Source organism: Zootoca vivipara, chromosome 1 (assembly GCF_963506605.1).
Source record: "Zootoca vivipara chromosome 1, rZooViv1.1, whole genome shotgun sequence".
Classification (NCBI taxonomy): Eukaryota; Metazoa; Chordata; class Lepidosauria; order Squamata; family Lacertidae; genus Zootoca; species Zootoca vivipara.
The window spans coordinates 134,353,269-134,364,481 of record NC_083276.1 but is presented as its reverse complement, the minus strand read 5'-3'; the positions used below and the strand labels follow the sequence as shown (position 1 = coordinate 134,364,481).

At 42.3% G+C, this 11,213-nt stretch overlaps 1 protein-coding gene across 7 annotated transcripts in view; it reads left to right on the top strand.

The window, feature by feature from the left end:
• The window catches only part of ADARB1 (adenosine deaminase RNA specific B1), a 58,550-nt gene that overhangs the window by 17,680 nt on the left and 29,657 nt on the right, over nt 1–11,213 (top strand). For 6 of the 7 annotated variants that reach the window (XM_060282489.1, XM_060282503.1, XM_060282493.1 and 3 more), the window contains 2 exons: nt 2,745–2,780; nt 7,971–8,044. In XM_060282489.1, coding sequence (XP_060138472.1) covers nt 8,017–8,044 — 28 coding nt within the window. In that variant the 5' untranslated portion in view covers nt 2,745–2,780; nt 7,971–8,016. Of the gene's footprint in view, nt 1–2,744; nt 2,801–7,970; nt 8,045–11,213 lie in introns of all 7 variants that reach the window. The other variant, XM_060282497.1, reaches the window with a different exon arrangement.

Sequence of the window (11,213 nt, the reverse complement as noted above, 5' to 3'; positions counted from 1 at the left end):
GAGAATGTGTCTGTCTCTCTTCTCGGAAATATGGGTGATAAAGTTAATGGAGAAGCAGGCAGGCCCACAGAGTTCTCAAACTGCACGAACAAGCTTGCTCTTGTTTTTGTTTTTTGGGGGGATGGGGTGGTAATTTGTATTGGATAGTATTCTAGTGAGAGACAAAGACAGAGAGATGTGTAATTGGTTGCATATGTTTTGCTTTCTTTATCCTTCCATTTCCCTTTACAGGTAATACCGTATTGGCCCGAATAAAAGCCTCACTTTTTCTCCAAAGTCTGACAGCGAAAAGTTGAAGTGTGACTTATATTCACGACCTTCCCTTTCCCCAAACGGTTCTGGGGAGGCTTGGGGGCAATGGATGGGCTGTGTGCCATTTCCCCATGCTCCTAGGCTGCTTTCAGGGGGGGGGGAGTTGCAATACTTTGCCCCCCCCCAAGAGCAGCCCAGAAGCGTGGGACAAGGGTGTGTAGCCTGCTCACAGCTCCCAAGCCTCCCCTGAGCCGTCGGGGCCGTCAGCAAAGTGGTGCAGCTCCCCCCCCCCCAGCAGCCTGGGTTTTCTCTTTCCCCCCCTTCAATTTTAAAGGTGCGACTTCTTTGGCGGTGTGTCTAATATTCAGGCTAATATGGTATGTCATTCAAGCTGAGCTCATCCCACTTTCCCCTTTGTGCTTGTTTAAGCTGCAAAGGAGTAACTAGCCTTACTGTTTAAAAGTTTTATTGGGAATTAGTGAGGGAAACTAGCTTAGAACATGTGGCACACAGCTCACATCTTTAGATGCCCACCTCTTCCCCTCCCCACCATCTAGTAAGGCCGAGACTGAAGAGAAGCAAGTAGGTTGCCAGCAGCATGGGTCAAGGCCTTATGCTGGTGCAGTTTTCTTGACTGTCCAAGTTGGTCTCTGGCAGCCCAAGGATACTGTGCACCTGCAGATCACCCCAGATATAGGGGGGAAGTGTGTGCATATGTATCATTTCCACTTCTAATGTTTGCAATGCAGGGGGTCAGGCTAAATGACCCTTCGGGTCTCTTCCAACTCTACGATTCTATGACTGCAGTGAATGTTTTCTGTTTTTAAAATAGGACACTAATCCATATTATTCTTGGTTTGTTGTTGTTTTCTGCTGCAATAGCCATGGGTGCATACATGTGAGGCTAATTCAGTTATGTTTATGTGACACTATTGACACCCCACCTTAGGAACTGACTTGGGAATAAAAAACCCATACTTTCTCTCCCTCTACCCACCCAGTTTCTTTGTTCAACATATGGCTTGATAAAGAGTCCTGGAAAACTGGAATTTGCTCACAATTTTGTGGTATTTTGAGGGGTCCTAATAAAAATATAAATAAATATATATATATATAAAATATGGGACCCAGGTGGCGCTGTGGTTAAACCACTGAGCCTAGGGCTTGCTGATCAGAAGGTCGGCGGTTCGAATCCCTGTGACGGGGTTAGCTCCCGTTGCTTGGTCCCAGCTCCTGCCAACCTAGCAGTTCGAAAGCACGTCAAAATGCAAGTAGATAAATAGGAACCGCTACAGCAGGAAGGTAAACAGCGTTTCCATGTGCTGCTCTGGTTTGCCAGAAGCGGCTTTGTCATGCTGGCCACATGACCTGGAAGCTATACGCCGGCTCCCTCGGCCAATGACGCGAGATGAGCGCGCAACCCCAGAGTCGGTCACGACTGGACCTAATCGTCAGGGGTCCCTTTACCTTTACCTAATAAAAATATATTGAAGGTACTGTGATAATATTGGATAGAAAGCTAGTTTACAAGGAAGAAGTTTGCTAGCTCAGCCTTTTCTCTGCTATGGTACCTTTCTGTATGCAGGAAATATTTGTGTATGAAAGCATATTCAATGATGTAAGCATGAAGTGGTGCAACTCAGGTTTGTCGCGTCCGTGAGATCTGAGCTGTGGGTTCCACAAGAGGAGGGGACATACTGCACCTGAGTCTTCATTAAAGAGGATGCATGGCCTCCTTTTTAGTCTAATGCAGGGTAAGCTACAAATTGTGGTGTTGGGACACAGTTTTTGTAATAAAAGAACTGCTCTTCCATATCTAGCAGCGCCAGGCTAGAGATCATAGAATGCCTCCCCCCCCCCGCCATGCCTGTTATGCTACCAAATACCTGCTTCTAAAAACTAAATATTTAAGTGATGCATTATCATGAAAATAATCTAGGGTTGACATATTTCAGAAAGTGAAAATCCGGACAGAAAAGTTGTTGAGTTTTTTTGTTGCTTTTTTTGGCCAAAGTTGTTGGCAAAAACGACACTGCCGACATGGGCTGCCATACACCTGGATTTTCCTGGACCTTTCACCAATTTCCAACCAGACACTGCTTGCGGTTGCAGTATTCCAGATCTCAGGATGCAAGGGAGAAACGTGCCAAGAGGAAGGCACTTTTGGCAAATCTACACCGTGATCAACTCCCACCCGGAAACCAATGTCCCCACTATGGAAGGACGTGCGGATCCAGAATTGGCCTCCACAGTCACTTAACAGACTCATTGTTAAAACCATGTTTATGGAAGACAATCTTACTTGGCTATGAGTGATCACCAAAGAAGAAGAAGAAAAAGATTCCGGATGTGTCCAGACATATGGCAACCCTATATAATCCTATATAATCACACAAACTTGACTGTGCCTCTTTCATTCATTCAACTTGTGTTGCATTCTCCTTTAGATTCTAAATAGGAAATACTTCTAAAAGTATTGTATTTCTTTCTAGGTTGAAGACCTGTGTTGGCATTTATACTCAGAGAAGGTAAGCAACCATTAGGACAGGTAAGATAAGATTCTACAGTAGTTTCTCCTTTCCCAGCAGTGAGTTTGCACTCCTGGTAGATAGGTTTGGAAACCAGATTTGGCATCATTACTGACAGTTTCTAGGGTTAGTCTTGTGTTGTTTTGTTAGGTTATGTGTCCCTGTCTTTACGCAGAATAATTTATCATGTATAAATGGATTCTGGTCTCACCAATCAACCATTTTAAGGAACCATACCTACAAACAGGGATTGGGAATAAATTGGATTCGGTTTACATTTAAAGGCAAACTTACCAAATCCACACTTTCTGAAACAAAAAACAAACCAAAACTCAGCCCAGCTTTGAAAATGGCACTTCTCTGAATTTTTCAGTGCAGCTCTCCAGCTAAGTAATGTGTACAAAATGTATATATTAGGGTAACTTGTGCATATATTAGTGAAAATAATATACCAAAAAACATTGTATTAGGGGAAATTGCTTTGCAAAAATGTGTATTTTAAGAGAAATTCATCACAAGGAGAGGACTCTCAATGGCTACTAGCCAGGATGGCTATTCTCTACTTCCACAGTTGGAGGCAGCAATGCTTCTGAATCCCAGTTGCTGGAAATGAGGAAGGAGAGAGGGCTCTTGTGCTCCTGTTCTGCTGGTTGGTTTCCCACAGGCCACTTTTCACTTTTTTCACATTGGCCACTGTGAGAACAGGATGCTGCACTAGATGGGCCATTGGCTATTCTCGTCTTCTTAAATCTACACTAAAATGCTGATGAATTTTCATGAGGATTTCATCACACACACCACACCCCCCCAAAAAAAAAGAAATTGCAGACTGTTGTGGAAATGTGGAGAACTGAAATTAAGATTAGAAAAACTAGAAACTTAGAGAAACAGAAATTGAAACGTTTATCCATCCCTATTTCCAGAATCCTATGCTTTCGAACCTAGCAGTTGGAAAGCACCTCAAAGTGCAAGTAGATGAATAGGGACCGCTACAGCGGGAAGGTAAACGACGTTTCCGTGTACTGCTCTGGTTCACCAGAAGCTGCTTAGTCATGCTGGCCACATGACCTGGAAGCTGTATGCGGACAAACGCCGGCTCCCTCGGCCAATAACGCGAGATGAGCACTACAACCCCAGAGTCTGTCACGACTGGATCTAATGGTCAGGGGTCCCTTTACCTTATGCTAGTCTCATGTAGTCATCAGGGTAGCCTGTCAACGTGTCCAGAAGAGGGCAACCAAAATGGTCAAAGGCTTGGAAACAATGCCTTATGAGGAACGGCTTAAGGAGCTGGGCATGTTTAGCCTGGAGAAGAGAAGGTTAAGGGGTGATATGATAGCCATGTTCAAATATATAAAAGGATGTCATATAGAGGAGGGAGAAAGGTTGTTTTCTGCTGCTCCAGAGAAGCGGACACAGAGCAATGGATTCAAGCTACAAGAAAGAAAATTCCACCTAAACTTTAGGAAGAACTTCCTGACAGTAAGAGCTGTTCGACAGTGGAATTTGCTGCCAAGGAGTGTGGTGGAGTCTCCTTCTTTGGAGGTCTTTAAGCGGAGGCTTGACAGCCATATGTCAAGAATGCTTTGATGGTGTTTCCTGCTTGGCAGGGGGTTGGACTGGACGGCCCTTCTGGTCTCTTCCAACTCTATGATTCTATGATTCAACCAGAAGACCCCGACTTTCCTGGAAGTGTTGCATGCTGGATTTTCATTGAGAGAAAATGACAAAAAATGAGATTTATAAAATAGAATATGAGTTGCTGGTCATGCCATTGTCCATTATCTATTGTGTAATGGTGTAGCAAATATTATTATTTAACTATGGCAAATAGCTTTCTGACTCTCCAAGGGGTATCTATACCAAAACATACATGAGAAATCCTCCTGCTCTAAAGACAATTATGCTTTTTTATGTTGATAGAAATATGTTTTTTAGTCATTTCTATTTAAATAGGCATAGGATGGCATTCAACTAAGTTTTACTCAGAATAGATGCCTTGAAATGAATGAACGTGACTAATTTAGGCCCATTAATTTCATTCTGTCTACCACCCATAAATTTTTAAAGAGTACTGTGCATATTTTGTTTACTTAAATGGTTGACATATCTTTATAGGGCTCAGTGCTGTCACTTATCATCTAGCACGGTGTTTTTAAAATCCATTTAAGGTTGCCTTGGCATGCTGAAGCTCATGGTTAGCTATAAATAAGAATCATGAATCTGTTACGTTGGGATGTAAAATGTGGTAACCTCATAGGTGGAAAAGTCAACAGAAATCATAATCAGTAAGCAATTCAATCATTTTAACAACAATATAACTTTTGATGCAATGGTACCTCAGTTTAAGTACACAATTGGTTCCAGAAGTCTGTACTTAACCTGAAGCGAACTTTCTCATAAAAGGTAATGGAAAGTGGATGAATCCATTCCAGATGGGTCCACGGAGTACTCAACCTGAAGTGTACTCAACCCGAAGTATGAGTGTAATTGGTTCTGGAAGTCCGTACTTAACCTGAAGCGTACTTAACCTGAAGCGAACTTTCCCATTGAAAGTAATGGAAAGTGGATTAATCCGTTCCAGATGGGTCCGCAGAGTACTTAAACTGAAAGTACTCAAACCGAAGCGTACTTAAACCGAGGTATGACTGTATCTCAACTAACTAGCATAGTTAGTACAGTATAACAAAACATATTTTGCTGGAGCAACTTTTGTAAGTGTAAGGGGCAAGCTACAGAAGAGCTTTGGATTGTAAATATAAATTATGTTTTAGTCACATTGCCCCCTAGACACTCAGGGTTACTATTCTTAAGCAGAAACAATTCTGAGCACAGCAGGGCTGTCTCTAGGCTCAGGCTGGGTGGCGCAAGGCGCCAGGGTGCCTGGCCATCAGGGGTGCGGAAGGGGCGCCGAACGCTGGTGCCTGCCTCTGCGCGCCTCTGCTGTTGAGTGGCTTCAGGCAGCTCTCTGGAGGTGCGCAGGGAGCGCGAGCCTTGGGCCACCTCTGCCATGCCTCTGTCTTAGCTGTTGAGCGGCTTCAGGCCATTCTCCAGAGGCGCGCAGGGAGCGCTGGCCTGGGGCCGCCTGAACAGCTGAGAGGCGCGGAGGAGGCAGCCCCAGGCTTGCGCTCCCCATGTGCCTCCGGAGCTTCGCACAGCGAGCGGGAGCCTGGGGCCTCCTCCACGCCTCTCAGTTTTTGAGCGGCTTCAGGCCGCTCTCCGGAGGCGCACAGGGAGCGCGAGCCTGGGGCTGCCTCCTCCGCGCCTCTCAGTTCCCTGTGCGCCCCTCCTGCCCGCCTCACTCACGGGGGTGGGGTGGGGTGCTGGAGGGATTTTGGCACCAGGGTGCCAGATATGGTTAAGACGGCCCTGGAGCACAGTTTGAACGAGAGGCTGCAGAATTAGGTCAGTAGTCAGTCAGGCTGGAAAAGTTTTGTCTGCTCCCTTGGAAACAAGATTAAATCACTTTCTTTGCAACATGTATTCATACATATAAAGTAGACTTTATGCTGGTACATCATATAAGTGACTCTATCCATAGGATACTAAATGTAGTAAAATTTTGTCAGCAATCAAAAACCTTGGCAGCACTCATTTCATTGGACATCCTTAGATAACTTTGAATGGACCTACATTCAAATCTCTTAAAGCCTTCTGCAGCAGAGTTTAATAGTTTGCACAGCAATAGAGCAGGGACTAAGGCTGTTAAGCCTATATGGAATCCTATTCTGGGCACCTGGGATTTGCTACCCTTTGCACTAATAATCAGACCAGTCTTTTACTTAAGCATAAAAAGATTTACTTTTTTCAATGCAGTGTGAAATATAGACACAGGAACTGTACATCTTAAAGCAAAATACAGAAATTTGCATAATGATGCTTTATGTGTCTGCAGAGCAGACACCCCCGTCCTTCCAGACTGGGAGTCTACTATTTGAAAAAGGCAAACTGACCTTTTTATTTCTCCCCCTGGAGAGAAGAAGGACCTCAAGCAATCAGAGCCTTGCAGCCTGCTCTAGAATATAGTTCTTAACCCCTTGATTAATGGCAGTCTATGCACAGTTATATTTGTCAGCATTAAATTTCCCATAATAGTCAGAATTTCATAGCAACATAGCAAAGCATAGTTTCTCTTTTTTCTCTTAAGCTTACCATGCCTTTATGTGATTCTAAGCCTATCTCCTCTGTGTATCAAGCTATGTATGCTTTGTAATAACCTCTGCGAATGGACTGTTTTTCTTTAGCTGCACTTTATGAAAATACAATAAAAAATACTGTTCTAAACAACCTAGGATAAGCATAGTTGGCATCTTGCCGCACATGACAAGAAAGTACCCAGTATGGATGTGATATATTGCTAAATGCCTTTAATGCATGTATTTTCAATATCAGATAATGATCGGTAGATTCAGAGATTCAAAAGTCACACCTATGGCAGCAGTGGCATTGCGCTCAACAAAGAATAAGGAAAGCAGGAGCAAGGAAAGGCAGCGCAGCTCTGGGCTGATCATGCAATCTGCTTGGTATAGTGTAGGAGTGGCTAACCTGTGGCCTGTGGTCTATATCTGGCCACCTAAATGTGTTTTTGTCCGCCCCCCCCCGGTTCCCCTGTTGCCTTTATTTATTTATTTATTTAGTTAAATGATGCTTCCATTGTGGTGCACATATATGGGGTGTGTGTGTGTATATATATATATGTGTGTGTGTGTGTGTGTGTGTGTGCGCGCGCGCTTGTGTGTGTGTGTGTATATACACACACACACACACAGTTGTGCTGCATCCCCTTTTAGAAGGCAGCTAACAGCCATTCTTGCCACCCCCACTTCAGCCTCCAGAAAGCTGGCAGTGGTTCATTGTGGCCTTGGCCTGGTGATGGTTAGCTGCCCCTTCCTTAATGGTTATAATGTTCCACCAGAAGTCTCTGAGTTCAAATCCCTGCTCAGTCAGTCTCTGCCTCAGAGCTTTTATGAGGATAAAAATGGGAAAATATCATGTAAAAAACCCCTACCCCCTTGTTTTTTAAGAAAGTGTGGGATACATAATAAATTCTTCAAGCTCGTTAAAAACAGGTCACCGTTAAATTGGAAAATTAGCTAATTTGGTCTAATTCTGAGACATCTTAATCGCACAAGCTGAAACATTCAAAATATACAGATACCGGTAACTAAGATTCCACATTTTGTCTTCCAGAAGCAAACTCTCTACACCAGTCAAGAAGCTGAAGAACTTTTTCACAATGGACATAGATGATGAAGAGAATATGAGTAAGATGTTCATGTTATACAGTGCTAAACCCATTACTGTTTCTGCAGGATACCTCTGCAGCTGCTTAGTGCTTACCCTTTTCAAGTCAGTCACCTTTTGCTTCTAATCCCGCCTGATGTTCAGAGGAGTTCCCTACTTTTATTCTGTGGAAAGAGTTATGTTATAATAATTTGCACAGTCCTGGAAAAAGAAAACTGAATTACCACTGAAATTAATGAGTTTTAAATGCTTCATGTGTTTAGGAACTGTTATCTTCAATGGGTGTGCAGGCCCAATGGTATGCATGTTTACTCAGAACTAAGCCTCACTAAGTTAAGCCCAAGGTGGTAGTCCTATACAGTTTCCTGAGAGTAAGCCTAACTGTATTTGATGTGGTTTACTTCTGAATAGATGTGCATAGTCTTGCTTAAATTTCTGTGGTCACTGAGTCACACATTTTTATTTTATTGATGACCTTCCTAACCTTCGTCCTCCTTTCCTTTAAGTCAGTTTTCACTTTAAAATGCAGTTTCTAGACTATCTAAGAATATTGACTATAGGACTGCTGTCATAGCAGATCTTCACTACTGTAAGAATACATGCTCCTGAGTAATGTGCATTGATACTTGGTTCCTGCTTACCTCCCACGGCAGACAAGGTAGCAATTTTTCATGGATGCATATGTGAATTTCCTGCCAAAAGTATTAGGGTTAATGATCCCTTCTTATCTGCCTTTACTACTCAATGCCTGGGCATGTAATTAAAATGTGCACCAGTGAAGCACCAGTTTTGTAAAACCAGCCAGACTTCAGTAACACCATATTTTCACTATCATTTGGGATCACAAGGTGGGTTTTTATACCCCTTTGGTTTTTTTGGCTGGTTTTAGCCATTTTAAAGATCATAGCACTTTTCAACAGCTGTGATTAATGTCATGATTGTTTCTCTCTTTTTATTCTGGGAACATTTTAGCTAGCATTTTCCTTCTTGTGGAAGTATGGCATAGATGCAACCATAGGTCTGGCACCTCCCTTGCTTCTGATGTATATCAGCCTTCCAGATTGGAGAAGGCTGATGCAGATGAGCATATGTGAAAAAGAAGGAAAGCATGTTGAACTCATGGCTTGGTTTGCCCAGTTTTTGATAGACCGATATTCTCATGTAGTGTATTATACTCCTTTTGATTTGTTGGCCGTATGGGTTTCTGAACACACTCAAGTACTGTGTCCGCATGTTGCTTTGATGTTTGAGATGTGTTACTGGGCTAAAGTGGATGGGAGATTGGGAGGGGAGTTCCGAACATATATGCTTGCGGGGGGGGGGGTTACTTGCAAATGTGTGTCTCTAGGATCATCACCTTACACATTAGTCTTAAATACACCCATCCTAAACCAAGACCAAGGTGGGATAAATCTGCATGCCTGATCTGCTGCTATTGCTATGTTGCAAATAATATCAACCGTGTGCTTAATAGCATTTGAAAAACTTAATAGCATTTGAAAAACTATTGATTGCTTTCATTTTATTAGCCACCGTTTTACATTTATTTCTTCTCTTTTTAACCTATACGTTTCTATCCACTCTCTTTTAATTTTCTGTTATTTTGAGCACCGAAAGGAGTAACTTATCGAGCTTTTGCTGGAGGATGTTATAAATGAAAATTTAATAACTGTTCCATCAACTTTGTCAACTGGGTGAAGTGGTGTCTGTGCTTTTAATTGTAGGGTTTAACACAAATTTAAATATACTTTCCAGAGCAGCAAATTTTGAATCTCAATCATGCCTCCTCAATGGTGTGAATATGTTATAGGCATATGAGATTGGGTGGGGTTCTTTGGCAAAGTTTTATGTTTAATTGTATTGCTTCAAGTTTGGCATATTTAAAGAAGCTTGCCATTTGTAACAAAGTGTTCAAAAATTGATTTCTGTATTACTACCAAGGCATCAGTGTTTAAAAGTATTATGTCTATCTAATGTAATGTTCAGTTACTTAAAATATTAAGTATTTTAATATAGTCAAATAAGTTTACTGCCCCCAATAACCTTTTTTTACATTCTGAATATACAGCTATTGAAGTTTTATGTTTAATACAGGCAACTCCTGACTGACACGCAATCGCTCGCACATGCACAGAGCCCAACCTGGAAGTGACCCTAGAACGTCACTAGAACGTTACTAAAAGGGTGGAATGAGGATGGGGCAGGGGCAGAACGCTTTACGCGGGCCCCACCAACACGCACAGGGATCTGGAACGTAGCCCCACGCAAAATGAAGATTGTCTGTATTTATGATAAGGTGCCTAGTTAGTTAGTAGCACAGTTGGAATTCTAGTCTTTTAGAATTTGAAGTTTACATATTCCATCTACCTGCTTCAAAGTAGTATCTTGTTTATTTATTTAGTAGCTTTATACGTGACATAGGAAATGGCATATAATTTCCGATGAACAAGGTATGGGAATTTGTTTTCTGGGGGGTGGGGTGGATTCCAATAATTGATTATTGCAGTGGGCTTGGGCCCAACTTCGGTGGTGAAGGGAAGCCCCCCTCCACTGCCGAAGCAATCATGGGGTGGGAGAATTGAGCTGAAAGAAAAGTATCCTCTCCTACCAGTGACATGAGAGACGTGTCTGTGTGCATCCTTCTACAGCACCTTTGTGTCCATGGGGTTGGGGTGGAGGCTGGGGTTTTTAAAGACCCTATTTTACTGTTCCATCCCCCCAGGTTTGTACCTTCAGGTGGATGCTGAAAGTTATAAATAGATAGATCTATCTTATCTTTAAGTCCACTACACAATCTCTAATTGGAACACCTTAGCACATTACATGACAGTGAGATTATAACAGAATTCCACTGCATATGTTGGAATTTGTGTTTAGAAATCTAAATGTCATAAAGTAAATATTATTTACTTAGAATATGTTTACCTGCTACATCAGGGGTGTCAAACTCAAATTCATCGGGGGCCGCATCAGCAGTTTGGTCACCCTCAAAGGGCCGGTTGTATCTGTAGGACTATGTGTCCATTCTTTATTATCATAAATTATTGTCACTGCATTCAATTATTACTGTTTTTTGTAATAATGTAAGTAATAACTAGCTCTGAAAGCAGAAACATAGTAAGAATAATGGCAAGTAGATATTCAAATGTACAATTATTGTACAATTTATTGAAAAATGATTTTTGGTAA